This window comes from Leptodactylus fuscus, chromosome 5 (genome assembly GCF_031893055.1).
Source record: "Leptodactylus fuscus isolate aLepFus1 chromosome 5, aLepFus1.hap2, whole genome shotgun sequence".
Lineage (NCBI taxonomy): Eukaryota > Metazoa > Chordata > Amphibia > Anura > Leptodactylidae > Leptodactylus > Leptodactylus fuscus.
The window spans coordinates 42,696,806-42,714,988 of NC_134269.1; the positions used below are offsets into that span (position 1 = coordinate 42,696,806).

At 42.0% G+C, this 18,183-nt stretch overlaps 1 protein-coding gene across 1 annotated transcript in view; it reads left to right on the top strand.

Moving 5' to 3' along the window:
- The window catches only part of GMCL1 (germ cell-less 1, spermatogenesis associated), an 81,710-nt gene that overhangs the window by 21,367 nt on the left and 42,160 nt on the right, over nucleotides 1-18,183 (top strand). The window contains exons 2-6 of the mRNA XM_075273038.1: nucleotides 1,000-1,160; nucleotides 3,783-3,906; nucleotides 5,708-5,804; nucleotides 13,646-13,743; nucleotides 16,626-16,738. Of these exons, the coding sequence (XP_075129139.1) occupies nucleotides 1,009-1,160; nucleotides 3,783-3,906; nucleotides 5,708-5,804; nucleotides 13,646-13,743; nucleotides 16,626-16,738 (584 nt within the window). The 5' untranslated portion in view covers nucleotides 1,000-1,008. The remainder of the gene's footprint in view (nucleotides 1-999; nucleotides 1,161-3,782; nucleotides 3,907-5,707; nucleotides 5,805-13,645; nucleotides 13,744-16,625; nucleotides 16,739-18,183) is intronic.

Consider the following 18,183-nt stretch of genomic DNA (forward strand, 5'->3'; position numbering starts at 1 on the left):
GCGTTTTTTTTGCGGGGCCAGCTGTACTTTTTAGTTATACCATTTTGGGGAATATCTATTGCTTAGATCACCTTGTATTGAAAAAAAAACAGGAGGTGATTTAGAACTTTTATTTATTTCATATTTTTAAAGCTTTTTTTTTTTTTTTTTTTACTATTTTATTCCCCCCGGGGGCTTGAACCTGCGGTCACTTGATTGCAAGTCCCATAGACGGCAATACAACTGTATTGCCGTCTATGGGACATTCTGTGTATTAGTATTACGGCTGGTCATAGAGACCAGCCGCAATACTAATATAGCCGTGACAGGCCTGGGAGCCTCATTAGGCTCCCGGCTGTCACCCGAACAGGTCGGCTCCTGCGATACCGCCGCGCAGGAGCCGGCCTGCAACCTCACAGGTACGGGGCCAGTGGGGACCGGCCCCGGGGGAGAAGGGGCCACGGATACTGACCCGGCATCCGCTGTACTAGAGAGGCGGATGCCGGGGAGGGATAGACGCCGGGGCCTGAGACATCTCTGCCCTGCCCAGCATGAAGCCAGCGGCGGGGGGACGGAGGAGCGGAATAGCATCACTCCTCCTGCTGCTGGCTTCATGCAGGACAGGGCAGCGATGTCTCAGGCCCCGGCACCTGTAATGGCGTCTATCACTTGCCGGCTTCCGCCTCTCTATTAGAGCGGATGCCAGGCGCCACCTTCAGACTATAAGACGCACCCTTATTTTCCAAAAAAATTTTGGGGAAAAAAAGTGCGTCTTATAGTCCGAAAAATACGGTATATAGTTATCTGAATTTTCTGTAGATGTTAAGTGGTGTTTAGGTTGATGTTCCTTCTGACCTTTTGGTTAACAACTGAAAAGGAAAGTTTTTAATATTTTTCATATTCACAGTCTGGTCTATTGGTTGACTTCTGCATGACTTTTGCCACTTTAGTGCTCTTTGTTACCCGTTTTTCAGGTCTATCTCCTATTTAGACATATGTCATTGTTTTCTTCCCCAATAGGAACCTACGATGGGCACTCTAAGCAGTAGACTGTTAGGCCAGGAGTCCTCGTCACAGCCCGCCGGCTCTTGTGAATGTAGGAAACGAAAGAGAAGCTTAGAATGTCAGTGTGACACAGAGACGGAAGATGAGCTAGAAAATCTGCTCAATACTCCTCGCAGGTAGGTTGTGTGCCGCAAAGGATACTTTACAGTTGTGTATAATTTTATATACATGTAGGGAGGTTTAAAAGTGTGAAATCTCCGCTAACCTTTGGTCCGGGGCTCCACAGTCCCTGCAAAGTGGATGGGATTCTATCAAATCCCATCCACACATTGCAGAAAAATACGTACAGCGGACACAATGCAATTTCTAAAACCTTAGCAGTTTTGGAAGTCGCAGCATGTCAGTTAAACTTATGGAAGCAGAAGGTCAGTAGATGAAACCTGTAGGAAAAACTGCAATGCGTTACCATCGCCATTTTTTCCGCAGGGCTTTTGTACTGCGGCCCACTTCTTTAAAGCCTCCAGTACCCAATACTGACCATCAGTCCGGATAACTGATATGGATTTTGTACACTTTTGTTATTTCGGTTTAGTTACTGCAGTACCCACACGCTTTTGCCAGCAGTTTCGTTCGATCTATAAACATCTGAACCGGAACTGCTATAATATTCTGGGATTTCTTCAGACACCAGAGTATAATTAATGGAAGCCCATGGGAGGTGAGCCAACATGAAAACAGTGTTTCTCACCTCTCCTGGTATTCAGTGCTGGTCTTTGTCGCCTTCTCGGCTTCTGAATAACGTTAGGGAACGATGACGCAAAGACACAAAGTGAGACAACGCCTATCTGACGTCATTCAGGGGGGCTTAAAGAAGATGAGAAGCAGCTCCAGACCCCAGAGAAAGTAAGTAACACAGTTTATGTCTGATAATCATGCTCTGGGGTCTGAAGAGCATATAATGGCAAATCTCACAAGGTTCCCCAAACACAAGCCCATCAAAGGGCTTGTTCACATCTGCGCCCGGTCTCCGTTCTGCAGGTTTCCGTTTCCTGCACAAAACAGGGGCTGGAGACGGAAACCTGCCGGCATCTTTCAAACCCTTCATTTGAAGGGGTTTGAAAAGTGTCCGGCCGTGAGCGCCGGTGAGCGTTTTATGTGCTCCGCGGCGAAACCGTTTTTTTTTTTTAACTGGACACAGAGTCGGACATGCAGTACTCTGTGTCCAGTTTAAAAAAAAAAACTGTTTAGCTGCGGAGAGCTCAAAATGCTCACCGGCGCTCACGGCCGGACTTGGCATGACAGGTTTCCGTCTTCTGCCGGCAGAAGATGGAAACCTAATACGGAGTGCCAAACGCTGGTGTGAACCCAGCGTAAAATGGATATTCTTTTAAGAGGGACGTGGCCTAAATCACTATTAATCGTAATCTAGGTAAAATTCCCAGTTAAATTTAGATTTAAGTCATAATCCTTCAGCCCTCCCTCCAATGGCAGGGGATATTAAATTGTCATAGACTATACATTGTCCGTCACATTTCATAAATTATGAGGAGGGGACTTTAGAAAAATCAGCTTTCCTCCCCTCTCCTAAGATCACACCCATCTTCCATTGCAGAGAGTGCTTGTGTGGAACTGCCCATGCCGCTGTAATCATAGGACTATATCAACTAGCAGGTTCTCTCTACAAGCACACGAGTGCCCTGTAATATTAGGTTTGCTTTATAATCGTAGGTATGTACACATTGAGGTGTCTAAATGAACCCTTACCTCTGCCATAGGTTTTGTCACACGGTTGTCTCACTTCTTACATGTACAAATAAAGTCATAATCTAATCCTCATACCCATTCATTTTCAGAAAGCTGACACCCACGTGTTGTAGGAATATCAGCCTGCTGTGTACACTCATAAGGTTTTATGAAGTTACAGAAAGATTTTTATTTTATTTTTTTGTGGAGCTTGCAATGGTAAAATGAGTAAGGCTTAAGGTTAATAGTTTGTATTTTTCCCAGCAGGACAACTTGAAATTCTGTAGAAACCTTAGTGACCCTGCTAGAGGAAAAAAAAATTGCCCGTTGCCCTCCATTTTTCTGCTGCTCCTTACGGTGCTCTGTTTGGCTTCTTATCTGTTCTTAGACAAAATGGCCATTGTGACTTTGCTCCCTGAAAGGCCCCATGCACACGACCATGACATGCTGCCATATATTGCAGATATGATATGGACCCTTTGAGTTCTAAAGCCCCATACAAACAGGAGGGGGCCACACTGATACTAATCCACGTGCCATCGGTTCCATTCGCGCTGACCTGTACACTGCACTCGGTAAAGACATGCCCCCTACTCCACTGCACGGGGGGACATGTCTATGACTTAGAGAGCACTTGGGAGACAGTCAGTGACCATTTTGTCATAGAACGGATGGGGACCCAAACAGGGCAACAGAAGCAGAAGCACAGAGGGCTCCAGGTAAGTACATGGGCTTAGTCAGTGATGTTGTTTTTTTATAGCAGGGTGGAGAGTTACTTTGTCCATTTCCCACTTTACTTGCTCTTTGTCCTTTCACTAACAGATTTGTACATTGAAGGGGTTTGCCCACCAATACAATTTATCTCACACAGTAAGGGATAAATTGTAGATCAGTGGGAGACTGACCACTTATATGGTGGCTGCTGTTGTCCCAACAGTCCCATAGAAGCCATTAGGCTGCGTTACATGTAACCAGCTTGTGTTACAGGAGCCGTGTGAACTATCTGGCATTAAACTATACTGATAAAATTCTGATTTCTATATCTGATGTTGTAGGAAAAAGCTGAAAAGTACATCTAAGTATATCTACCAGACCCTTTTCCTCAATGGAGAGAACAGTGACATAAAGATCTGCGCACTTGGTAAAGAATGGAACCTCCATAAGATCTACCTCTGTCAGGTTAGTGCTTCCTGTCTGTATCACAAGGTTAGATGGACCTGTTAAGTCCCTTGGTGCTTCACATTACTAATAAGCCAATACTGTGGACATCTGAATTACAAAGGGGCCTGTCTGGTCACCAACCACTATTTAGTGTGTTTAGATATCATTAGACAAGTAAATCAAAATGAGCGCATTGTCCTGTAGCATTCATCTAGAAGAAGGTTAAACCACCCTTAAGGTACTAGCCAATTTAAAAAAAAAAAAAAAAAAAAAAAAAAAAAAAAAAAAAAGGTACAAAAGTAGACTAAGACACTAAATCAATATAGTTAAGGCAAGCTTCCAGGTAGGAGCTTTCCTTACTGATTCTTTAAATACACACAGTAGTGCAGCTTTCTACAGTCAAAATGATGGACACTATAAACAATGAAAGCTTTTATTACTCATATGTCCTGCCCCCCCCCAACAGACCCTGATATACTCTATGAACATGCAGTAGAGCAGAGTTGATTAGCACAGCAGCCTTGCAGCGCTGGAGTCCTGGGTTTCAATCCTGCCAAGGACAACATCTGCACAGAGTTTTTATGTTTGTGTTTGCATGGGTTTCCTCCAGGTACTCTGGTTTCTTCCCACACTCCAAAGACTTGCTGATAGGGAATTTAGATTGTAAGCCTTATATGGGACAGTGACTGTCAATGTATGTAAAGCGCTGAGGAATATGATGGCGCTATATAAGTAAGCATAATAAGTAAGTGGGTGACGACTTCCCGGAGAGCTGGTGTAGCAGGGAAAATAGTATGCAGAGACTTTGGCCTCCCCCACTATTCTCTGCAAATATAATCCGGGCTTGGAGAGGGGCCCCATAGATAGATATTGATATATCTATAATTTGTGTGTGATTAGGTAGATATCTGTAAAACTAGATATAGTTCCTAGGGATCCAAACGACCGAGAACCCGACCATCAAAACAGCGATTATTTGCAAACACCAGCAGACCTCATAGACTTTAATGGGATCCATTGTCTGTCTGTCACTTTTACATTGAAACCGGCAGAGAGGAGAGTCCTCCGTATAGGACTTTTCTCTCTGTCGATTTCCGAGTCCAGCACACATATGAACTTAGCCTAAATGTTATTGGTTTGGGATGTGTTTTACATCCGACAGACTCTTTTAAATTTTATTCCTTTTGTATAAGAAGCCTTTTTTGTCCCATGTCGGTTTTAAGGCAAACCTATTACGTCTCCAAAGCTTTGTTTGAACTAATAAAAAGAGAACATGAAGTGACTGAACAAACAACTATTCTAGTTTACTGGAGGCCTTTTGTGAATAAGTACACTATCTCTAGCAACACTCCTCTGTAACGGAAAGCCACAATGTGGTGTGTAAGCCCGAGGCAGGGTAAATACTTCTTTATAGGCATGCCTTGTGATTTGGTGTATAGTTGTGTCACTTCACTTTTGCTATACACTTGTACCTGGGTGTGAGCCGCAGAAGTGGTGCGCTGAGGACCTCTGCTGGGGAAATCGAGAAATCACTCTTCATTTCCTTTTGACATTTTTGTTTTCCTCAAATTTTATTTTTATTAAAAGTAACACAAAAGAAGGGGTAGAAGGAACGAAATCCAGAGGGAAGGATGGAGGAGTAAAGGCCCCAATGGAGTTCTAAGAGCTCCATGGAAATGACAGTATTAAAGAGAATAATCATAGGTGTGAATTTATACAGTATAGGTCCTAAGCAGATCAGATGTCCAGGAACTTGTCAGTGGTATGTGCCTGATGTAACTTTAACTTTTTTTTTTTTTTTTTTTTCTTTTTCTTGCAGTCTGGATACTTCTCCAGTATGTTCTGTGGTTCCTGGAAGGAGTCCAGCATGAATGTTATAGAACTGGAAATACCTGATCATAACATTGATGCAGAGGGTAAGTTGCCTTACATTGCCGTCCTGTTCCAGTAGGATTCATCCTGATGGTTTACTTGAGTCCCATAAGAAATCCCTTTCAATGCTTACAGTTGACTTAACCCCTTAAGGACCCAGATGTTTTTGGGTTTCGCATTTTCATTTTTCCCTCCTCGCATTTTAAGAGCCAGAACTTTGTCATTTTTCAGTTCACAGAGTCACATGATGGCTTATTGTTTGCAGGACAAATTGTACTTTGTCATGGCTCCATTCAATATGCTGTGCAATGTACTGGGAAGCTGGGAAAAAAATCAGAATGAGGTGCAACTGCAGAAAAAATGCATGCGCCAAATTCATAAGGGTTTAATTTTTACAGTGTTCACTGTTTGGTAAAAACGACAGGTTACCTGTATTCTGCGGGTCAGTACAACACAGAGATTCCAAATTTATATAGTATTTGGAATGTTTTGATACCTTTTAAAAAAAAAAAAAAAAAAAAAAAAGTTTGCCAAATAGAAAAAAAAAATGTTTTGCAGATTGCGACACCTGTAACTTTTCCCTATTTACATGTATGGAGCTGGGTGCGGTGTCTTTTTATGCGGGACATGATGACGTTTTTATTGATACCATTTGGGGAAAGATCTGAAGGTTTGATCACTTTTTATTCAATTTTTTTTTTTTATAGGAGGCAATGCTATTTGGCTATTTTTATTTTATTTTTATTATTTTTTTCCCCCAGTTACGCCATTCACAATGTGAAATAAATATTTTAATAGTTCGGGCATTTTGGAGCGCAGGGATACCTAATGTGTTTGTTTACTTTTAGATCTGATCTAGAGAAAGGGGGGTGATTTGAACTTTTGTATTATTATTATTATTAATAATAATAACTTTTAAAAACTTTTTTTTTCTTTTTTACTTTTATGATCAGACCCCCAGGTACCTTGAAACCAAGGGGGTCTGATCGCTCATACTATTCACTGTGACACTACTGTATTGCAATGAATAGCAAAATGCCAACACTTCTATCATAGGCTGCCCATAGGCTCCCGGCTGTCATAGCAGCTGATCGCTGCCCTCTGGTGACGTTCAGGAGGGCAGCGAGAGGTGAAAAATGGTGGCGCCTGTGCAGTTTAGACGCTACGGTCCCGTTTCTGTGGCATCTAAAAGGTTAACAACCGCCATCGGTGTGAGCATGCGGTGCTGTTAGCTATTAGTTAGTATTATACAGCCGGCATCCACCCTGTATGGAGAGGGCTCGGCTCCTGCACTCACTCCATACATCCCCGTGCGACTCTTGACATATTGTTACGTCCTGGGTCGCTAAGGTGTTAAAGGTGTTCTCCAGTGAGCCTGTGAAACATCCTTCCCAGTGGCGTAACTAAAGTCTTTTGGGCTCCAGTATAATTTTTTTTGTCCAGGGCCCCCTGCCTCATCCCTACACCAAATTCTTCATAGTGATGGTTACGGGTACTAAGGGCTTGTTCAAACCTGCAGGACTCTTTCAAGCCCATTCATTTGAATGGGTTTGAAAGATCTCCGGCCGTGAGTGGCGGTGAGCGTTTTATGCTCTCTGCCGCGAAACCATTTTTTAAAAATCTGGACACAGAGTCGGACATGCAGTACTCTGTCCAGATTTAAAAAAAAAATGGTTTTGCAGCAGAAAGCATAAAACGCTCACGGCCGGACCCGCTCTGTGGTATCCGTCTTCTTGCATGCAGAAGACGGAAACCACAGAACAGAGACCCGAACGCAGGTGTGAACCTAGCGTAAGGAGTTCAATCAATTCCCTGTGTTCACCCCCTAAGATCCCCAGAGAAAATAAGTATTTAATAGCTTCCTGGAGAACCCCTTGTTTTAGAGAAAAACCTAAAACATTGATGCAATGTATAACACCATATTTACTTATCTGGCCTTAATAGGTCTTATTTTATTAGGACCAAAATACGCCTGCCACTGGCAGCCGCAGCTTGCCGCTCTGGAGTAGACCCAAAATGAATGGGCCTAGTCCGGAGGGTGCTGCTCAATGAGCCGAGGAATCCGCCTGAAGAAAGGGCAGCTCTCTTCATGGAAAAAAGATCACTAGTGGTCTACATAGACCACCATTGTGAGGGGGCGGATTATGTAGTGGATTCCGCCCCCTCTGTGCCCTTGTGTACGGGGCCTTGGTGTTTTTTTTTTTTTTGGGCAGAATTCAGAATGCCATAACTTTATTTTTATGTTAATATACGTGTTTGAGGGCTTACTTTTTGTGGGATATGTTATATTTTTCAGTGGCACCTTTTTGGGATACTTATAGCTTACTGACAAATTTTACTAAGCCTTTCTGGCAGGGATTCTAGTGTTTTATTTATTTATTTTTCAACCCTTTCCCACCATTCACTGTATTGGTACGGTGGATGTTGAGTTAAATATAGCGCCCGCTCAGGAGCTGAGCAGCTGCCATAGTTACGGGGTCTTCGCTTACCAAGGCACTTTCTCCCCAACAGCACATTGGCGCTGCAATGTAAGGGGTATCACCATTCTTGAAACAAAACCCACTTTAAATGGACCCAGTACGAAGTACAATTTGTCCCCTCATATGGCTTTGTGAACGGAAACATGATAAAACGATGAGGTTTGGAAGGTGGGAAGTCCATAATAAAAATGTTAAATTGCCTGTGCTAGAGAGAGTGTAAAAATATAAATTTTGCGCTCCATTCACTTTGTACAGTATTCTGTATATACTAGATTACACTAATTCTATGGGTCACTACAAATATGGCAGATTGGCCCCAATGTATTTGTAGGCTGATTTATCATCTGTAAAAACATGATGATCTTTGCCTTGGTTTTTGACAACAAATACATGTTTCTGCTCCTATTAAAGTGTCTCACATAGCACTAGTAGTAATTTGGGAGGAATTTTGGACCTGACAGACTCCCTTTAAAAGGGGTTAGGGTATGTTCACATGGAGGAATTTCAAGAAGCTGAAAAATTAATCTTTGAAGCTGAATTTTTCTGCTTGACTAAATTCTGCCATAGAATCTGCAAATCCCACACCAGCCAGGCAGACATTATTTTTTCAGTTTTTTTTTTCTTTTTTGTTTGTTGTCATCATAAAGCATCAGCATGATGCTTATATTTTTCGCTAGCTGAAACAAAGAAAAATCAGCATCTGCCTCCTACTGAAATTAATGGTAAGCAGGTTGCAGGCAGACTTTGGAGCTCATTTTGATGTGGAATCCACCTCACATTCTGCTACAAATACAGCAGTGCGAACATAACCTTGAACAGGTTGTCCTATATTATGTCAATAAAGCTTATACTCGTATACTACGGTATCAGGTTTGCAGAATGCTCGTCTTCGACCTGATGCTTAATTATCTTTCATTTGTTTTACGACCCATTCATTTTCATTAGGATAAGAGGACTAATAATGAGCCTAAAATATATTCCAGGGGCATAGGTGGCACAAGCAACAAAAAAAATCCAGCTTAAGTAAGCACAACAAGATGTCTTTATGTAGCTCATTCTGGGAATTAAGTGACATGAGACATGACATGAGAGAGATTGTAACGCAGCAGATGGCCGCAATGTACCTAAATGAGACTTTAAAGGGATTGTCCCATCACAAGCATCCTATCTATACTGCTAGTTTATGTGGATTTAAAACCTTTTTCTAAATACATTGCTTTATCAAAACTGCTTTGTTTGGCCGATATCTTAATTTATTCACTTCATTGTTTACATGCGTTTCTATGACCACGGGGCCCAGTCCACGGGCTTATCTGCTCCATGTAGCTGCCTGCTCTCAGGGGGGGAGGGAGGGGCTGAGTGCTGAGAGAAGCTCTGAGCTGTGTATGTCTCTGCCACAGACAAGCAACGGAGCTCCTCAGATAGGGGAGGGGGGAGGTGAGACCTCCGGGATTTCTGAGCTCTTATCTACTGCTCTTCCACTTATCAGTCAGTTTAATTGAATTTGGCTGATAAGGGCTGAGATAGGGAGTTCGTTACCTCTATATGTATTACAAACTGACTCAAATCCAGCTCTGCTACATTAGCTTCTTTATCAGCTTCATACTGTGGTAATTCATTTATCCCCAATCCCTCATTACTGACTGCAAACATAGCAGATAGCAGAGCAAGTGAAACCCTGCCCACCAATGTGCCGAGAAATACAGGAAGGGAAGAGAGCACACATCCTGCAGGTTGGCGAACAAGTGAGATGGGAATACCCCTTTAAAGTAGTACCAGGAAAGGCTGGCAACTATACAGGAATTAGTACAATAATAACAATCTGCTACTAACTCTAATACACTTTCTAACATGATTCCTTATAATGTACACCTTGCACTACGTTCACACCTTCGTATGTCCTTGTTTTCTGGTCTTTCAGAAGAATGGAAAACAGACACAAATTGAGTCAGTTTCCTTTTTGATTATAATGGGGTGCTAGCGTGTCAGCGGAGGTCCTACACTCTGCCTCCCTACCCCTTTTAAAGGGGTATTCCCACCTCACATACTCAGCAGTCTTCACTGCTGTAAAATCTTCTTTCTTCCTGGTTTCTTGCATCATTTGGTGGGCGGGGTTTCACATGCAACCTGCCGTTTAGCTCCACCCCCAAATTCGTGTGTAGCTCCGCCCACCCATATTGGACTATGAAGTACAGGCAGCAGCAACTCCATTCTGTGTTACATACAGAGACTGCCTGTCTCTGCCATAATGAACACAAATGAGTTAGCTAACCTGATAACTGGGAGAATAGAAGAAATGAAAGCAGTTCCTCTCCTCTATCTGCTAACAGGAAGCTAGGTTACGTGGTGTAGACACAGGAATAGCTAGATACACAGGCTCGCTCCCTGCACTTAGCCCCTCCTCCCTGAGAGCAGCAGATATATCACTTGACTCATGAGCAGCTAAGTCAAGGGCTGTGTCAACAATGAATTGAATAAAGTAAGATAGTGGACAAACAAAGCAGTTTTGCTGAAGCAGTGTATTTAGGAAAAGTCTTACATCCACATTAACAAGCAGTATAGATAGGATCCTTGTGATGGGACAACCCCTTTAACCCTCCTCCCCACACTGATCAGCTGATATTGGGTACCATGGCTTTTGCCAGTAACAGGAATCACCTTCAGGTAGGTACAGCCTCTCATCCAGGTCAACATTTGGATCCTGACAACAGGATTTGATGGCTATGCAAATATTTATAGACTATTTACAGACAAAAAAAAAAAAAATTCGATTCATGCATGTTATAGCCTTTAAATGACTTATTTGACATTCTAAGCACTTTTAAAACCTTTTTGGATTTAGAAATTGCAGATGGAATTTTTTTCTGGATAAGGGTGTCCCAATCAGGTGTCCCATTCAGAGAGCTTTCACAGAGACTATCCAGGTTATTGAGTATCTAATACCACTGGCTGAGGATTTGTGAGGGTCTGATACCTGACACCCCAGCAGATCTGCTATTCAGGAAGAGTGTGGCCCCCAGTAATGTTTACATGCCTGGAGTTGCACGGCTCATATGATTTTGTAGTGAGAGGTTTCTAGGGGACTACGCACTGCAGTACATAAAGCCACCACGGTAAATCATATGGTGAGTTAGCAGAACAGCTCCCGGCATGTAAACAATACCTCGAGTCCCTGAGCAGCCTATCTGCGGGATCTTGGCTGGCGGTCACAAATCTAATATTGATGGCCTATTTTAAGCATAAGCCATCAATATTAGAATCTGGATAACACCTTTAATAATTGATGACCCATCCTCTGGTACTCGACTTGTGTGACAGCATCAACCATTGATTTTGAATCTACTTTCATGATTACCTTGCAAACACAAAAAAAACCATAAAACTAATCTGAAGTGTGTCTTTAAAGGGGTTTTCCAGAGTTTTAAATAAGCTGGGCGCAGTGAAGAGAAAAAAAAACAAAACATACCGTATATACTCGAGTATAAGCCGACCCAAATCTAAGCCGAGACCCCTAATTTGAACACAAAAAAACTGGGAAAACGTATTGACTCGAGTATAAGTCGGGGGGGAGGGAGAGGGAGGGAAGGAATCCACCATTGCAGATAAAAAGTCTGGTCATGTGCATTGCAGCTTAGTAATTCCATGTGCCTCATAGTAATAGCAGTTAACCCCATCATGTCCCTCACATTAACCCCCTGTGTGCCTCACATAAGAGTTACTGATATGTGGGACATATGGAGGTAATAATTGGGTATCTTCATAATTAAGCTCCTTCATTAGTACTATCATGTCTCACATATTAGTAAACCTTATATGGGGCACACAGGGGTTAATATGAGGGACATAATGTGAGGTACATGGAGTTACTGAAACTAAATGAATAACCCCAAATGCCTGACCTTACTAGGCAGAGTAACTAAAGGAAGGTCCCTGTGTGTGTCACGTTACTGTAGCTTCCTCTCCTCCATACAACAGACATCTTCCATAAGACACAATGAATCCTGGCCACTCATCTGCAGGGTAGATTCTAAATCCTAGTGTGCTAAAGCACCTCTGATGACGTCATGACCATGTGATCGGACTCTGGTGTGGGCGGAGCTACTAGGATTTAGACTCAACCTTATCTGCAGATGTTACATACCAGTGGCTACAGGACCTTTGATGACATCACAGTCACATGACCTCATGACAAAACAATCACAGAGCAGTAGCACTAAAGGACTTCCCCTTCCAGGTCCTTCCAGTTTTCTGTGGACCCTGACTCGTGTATAAGCCGAGGAGAGCTTTTTTGAGCATGAAGATTGTGCTGAAAAAGTCGGCTTATACTCAAGTATGTACGGTACTTACCTATCCCTGGTGTCGCCCTGTCCCTCCCGGTTCATTTGCTCTTTTGGGCCTCTTCTGGTGTCGGGCTGAAGCCACTGATTGGCCTCAGCGGTCATATGATTGGTGAGGCCAATCAGCGAAGGGCCTGAATGTTTCTACCTGTGACATCACAGGTCCTCATCCTGAGCCTGCTAATTGGCCTCAGTGGTCACGTGATAGATGAGGCCAATCATTATCTTCTGCACAGCGCCATAAGAGATCCAGGAGGGCAGAAGAACCAGGACGCATGGGAGGACACCAGAGCAATGAGGACAAGGGAGTTCACAATTTTTTTTTTTAATTTTTTTTTTCTTCACTGTCCCCAGCAGATTTAAACTTTTTTGCAGTAGTATTGTGTCATGCACATGGAAGAGGGGCTCTGAAAACCAGTCTGCAAAGTACAGTTTTCTGGTTGGATCATCATGTATTCTGAATGGTGGGCATAGATGCCTGGGAGGGTTTAGATATCATGTTATCATCTTAGGTTATTGTTCCCCTACCAGTAGCTTCCGTAGGAAGTAATATGAATATTTGCGAGTTGTAGTTGGGGCACTATTCTAAAACTGAACCTCCGCCGATAAATTCTTGTTCTCACTTGCTGGCACAGGATATCTGACTGGTTACAGTAGTGATGTGAGTATCGAAGGTGTGTAGCGAAATATGATATATGAGCAGTAGATGGCAGTAGCGATGCACTGCTGAGCCTTCACTCCTATAAATACATATTCCCATTCATGCAGACACTGTTTAAGCAAACACAACCCTGTACTTTTTCACCCCAGGAAATGTTTGGTATGAAGAGGTACGTATCATTTAATGGAAAAGGACTTTACTGAATTTCTCTAAAGATGTTTTTGCACCCTATCCACTTGTGTATGAAGTATGAGATTAGTGATCCCATAATAGCAGACTTGCTGGTTGGTATTTATCGCCTTATTCTTCAGTACAGTCCGTTATCAGCTTGTAAGATATAGGAGCTAGAGGACAATGACGTGTCAGTATCAGCTATTGTATCTGTCTGACCCTCCTTATTTTTATAGCTCTGCAGGTGGCGTTTGGCTCGCTGTACAGAGATGATGTCTTGCTAAAACCCAGCCGTGTCATAGCCATTTTATCAGCTGCATGCATGCTTCAACTGGTAAGTACAACGCTCCTCTGTTTTCAACCTGGGTAAGCCACATGGTGATAAAATTCAGTGTAATGTGTCACCACTCCTGACATGTCTGTTGTAGTTAAAGGGCTGTTCCCATCTAGGAACCTTTTCTTACAGTCCAGCGATGATGCGCTTCTGACAGTGGGGAGATATTCGCGCCGAAACTAACAACGCTAATGACCACATGAAAGGTCCTCTTTAAGTTGGTTGCAGGTCCAAGAAGTATTAAAATAGAATACTTGATAGTGTGAAGATAAAATGCAGTCAGATGTGTGAAGGGAGCCTGTCAGCACAAAACTGAGATCTGAACTAATTCCGGTACCTTGTAGGGCTGTCGGCACAGTTTTCAATGATGTATTTCTTATTCAGGACTGCAGCTCCATTCTTGTAAAAATCATCCTTTCATCCCTATCATTGATGGAAAGCCACACCCACAATCCCTTTTCTGCTCATTTGCATAGGAATAAAAGGACATTTTTTACAAGAATGGAGCTGCGGTCCGGAATAAGAAATCCATCATTGTAAACTGTGCTGACAGCCCTACAAGGGACTGAGATTACTTTATATCTCAGACTCCCTTTTAACATCCACTTGTCACCACAATAGGACAGAAGCTCTAAACATTTCTGAATCCTTTCATATTCTTAACCATGGCTTCTGTACAGGGACACAAGCTGTTGTCAGGGGACGATGGTGGTGTGCAGTTGTTAATTCAGTCAGTAAATTCCAGGAAGGAATAACATGACTTTGGAACAATAGGCAGAATTCTGATTTCATGCGGAAGTCAAATATTCACTAAAACAGGTGGGTTTTGGTGCCAAGAAGAAACTGACAAGGAAACTCGTCAAAACACAAACTTTAAAAAGAAAAAAAAAGGATTTTTAATGTAATTTTTTTCCCTTTAAACATATGGGGCTAACCGGTGTGACCTCACGGCAAGGTTTATTGGTGTGCCTTTAACAAAGCTAGTTTTTTGTGTCTCCAAAATTCTAATAAAACCCACAGAATGTGTAATAAGAATATTTGGCACAGACAGGCTTGTTGTACTTGCTACATCTATAAGCCAGCACAGTGTCTTTTAGTAGTTACATAAGGGCTTGTTCACATCTGCACCCGGGGTCTCCGCTTTGATTTCTGTTTCCGTTTCGAATGAATGGGTTTGAAAGATGTGCGGCCATGAGCACCGGTGAGTGTTTTATGCTCTCCGTGGCGAAACCGTATTTTTTTTAACCGGACACAAAGTCAGACATGCAGGACTTTGTGTCCGGTTTAAAAAAAAAACGGTTTTGCCGCGGAGAGCATAAAACGCTCACCAGCGCTCACGGCCGGACTCAGTCTGTATGCAGAAGACGGAAACCTCAGAATGGAGACCAGACGCTGGTGTGAACCCAGCGTTAGACCTTTTTATTCCTGACAACCCTGCTTGATCCAAAGGATGACACATGCCATCTGTTAAATAAATGGCAGAGGCCAAATTTTCTTTGTTGAAAAAAATGGAAAATATAAAATCAACTTTGACCCCTGATGGCAATTGGACAGATCCCTGGATCAATAGTCTACATTAATAACAGAAATCCTGAATATTGTGGTTTAAAAGGAAGATTTTTAACACACTTTTTAAGTTTGGTGACAATTTCACTTTGTACATAGTCCTGCGGAGGCAGGATCCATAACCTGACAATATAGTAGTGATTTCCAGGTTATTGCAGTACAAGCAGTGACCTGGTCTTCTCTGCGGAGTCTGTGAATAGAATGTAATTGTAGTTCTCCTCAGTGATACAGAACCTAAACAGGAATCCATGGAGAAGTTACCAAAGAAGTGAAAGAGATAAGTTTGTAGTTACATGCAGAGCTGCGATGTGCTGTGCAGGCGTCTGCACTATTTATAAGTGTTGTGGTCCCTTCGAATAGCGGATAACGCTTTTAAGAGTATGTTCAGACCACAGAAAATGAAGGCGTTTGAGGCTGACCTCAGTGTCACGTTATGGGACAGAATCTGCCTCTAATATCAGTGAATTTTTTAAACTTAAATCCCAAGGAAAGGACACCTGTCCCCAGACAGCTAAATCAAGGTTCTTGTCCTGCTTCAGTGCAGAAAAAGGTAGTTATGTAGGTGAGAGGGATTTGGCGTACTTTCAAGGGGGTACTGTTTTTCCTGTGGAGACCACAAGTGGTGTAGGAAGTAATAATAGCTTGTTCTATCTAGAAGGGATATGATCCTTGTTATTTAGTACCATGTTATTTCCTTACAGATCCTAGATATTCTTGTATGAGGACCTATTGTCCATGCTGTGCTCCATTCATGGCGTACGGCAATAAGGCTCTGTGTCCTAGGCTTGTGTATACAGTAAGGAGTCTCACTGTGGGGCGCCTATTATAAAGAAAATAAGGACTTTTTTTTTTTCAACACAGGCTTTACACTGCATATAGGAGCCTTAGAGACGGAGCCAGCGGGAGCTGAGCCCTTCCTGCAAGTTAGGAACAGTGCACAGCATGAGACAAGGCACAGCCAGTAATGAAGTAAATTGGAAACTGAGCTGTTCCTGTAAACTTTGTACCATATATATATATATATATATATATATATATATATATTAATATATATATATATATATATATATATATATATATATATTAATATATATATATATTAATATATATATATATATGTGTGTATATATATATATATATATATATATATATATTAATATATACAGAAATGTATTTATTTTTGACATGAGATTGGAAGTGCTGTAGGTGGCCAAAATAATATTTTCATGTTGTTGGTGAACATGTCTTATGTGAATCTTGATCTTTGTTATATGGCATTTTATCTCTCTACTTTTTTTTTTTTTTTCCTTCTTCAGGATGGTTTAATCCAGCAATGTGGGGAAACCATGAAAGAGACCATCAGCGTTCAGACAGTCTGCAGCTATTCTATAGCAGCTGGGGTCTACGGGTTAGACTCTGTAAAGAAAAAGTGAGTTGTTTTTCCATGGTAGCAAAGATGGTGTCTGATTAGTGACTTCAATTCCTATTAAAATCAATTATTTTGCTTGTAGTAGCAGCTGTGGCAGGCACACACTAAGGGTGCATTCACACGGAGTAACGTGCCGCGTGACCTGACACGTATATGCCGTGTGAGATTTTGAGCGCTGTTTACGCTCCCATTGATTTCAATGGGAGTTAGTCTCGCAAAATCACGGCCGCAAAATAACGCAGCGTATACGATCCAGGCTCCCATTGAAATCAATGGGAGCATATACGGCGCTCAAAATCTCACATGGCGTATACGTGCCAGGTCACGTGGCACGTTACTCCGTGTGAATGCACCCTAAAAGTTCTGAAGGTCTTTTAAGTTTTGAACTAGCTTAATTCTGGTACACGGCGAAAAGTGTTACAAAGGTTTCAAAACTGGAAATGGAATGGGGAACAAATCCAGGGCAGCTCAAACCTGCAAAATCCCAAAGTCTAGAAACAAAAATATGCATCAAACTATTCTCAGCACACCCTAAGGCTGAGGCCACAGTTTGCAGAAAAGCTGCTTTTCCTGTTGCAGATTTTGCTGTGTTTTTTTTTTTTTTATTTTAAGCTAAAGCCAAGTGAGGTTTCAGCAGAAGGGAGATGTCGTAAATTTACCCCTTGTCCTCTGTAAATCCATTTGACAGTTTTTTGGGGTTCTTAATTCTAGATTTGGCTTTCCATTTTCAGGTACAGGACTGACAAATTATCTTGTGGATAAAAGTGGGAATTTCTTTCTGTCTCTCTCTGTGCTTGTAAAACAAAAAGACAGAGACACCGAGCGCTCAAAATATGTCAACCCTTGTATAGGGAAAATGAAACTAGTCTCATGAGAAAAATAGTAATGACCAAATAAACCCTCTCACCTGAAATATCCTGAGATAGCGTGCACAGGGTAGATGGATCGGGTGAGGGTGGCAGCGGTTCCGTGGATGAACACCGGAGGTCCGGGAGCAATACAGGAAATGGAAATGATCAAGGATCCGCGCTCAGAGGTCATATAGAGAAATGCTATTTTCAAAGACCATTTGGTTAAAACGGGAATTATTTTAATGTGGATAAAACAGTAGGCACAACGCGTTTCGGATTACGAAAAATCCTTTTTCAAGTGCGAAAAATCACTGTATAATAGAACAAACAAAAACAAAAGTGCATATGAACAGAGATCACAAATAAAAGAGTACCCCTAATAGAAAAGGGCATACTCACACATCATCGCCCTTTATAAAACTTAAAATAAACGGCCTGAAAAAAGCCTAGAAACTGGAATAGTATAAAAAAGCATACACTAAAAACATATAATAATGGATTTAGTATTTCCACTATATATGGTAAATGTAAGGATACCAAGTTTGTGTGATTAGGTATACAACTTGTTGTAAAATGGCTATATGGTGGGGTCAG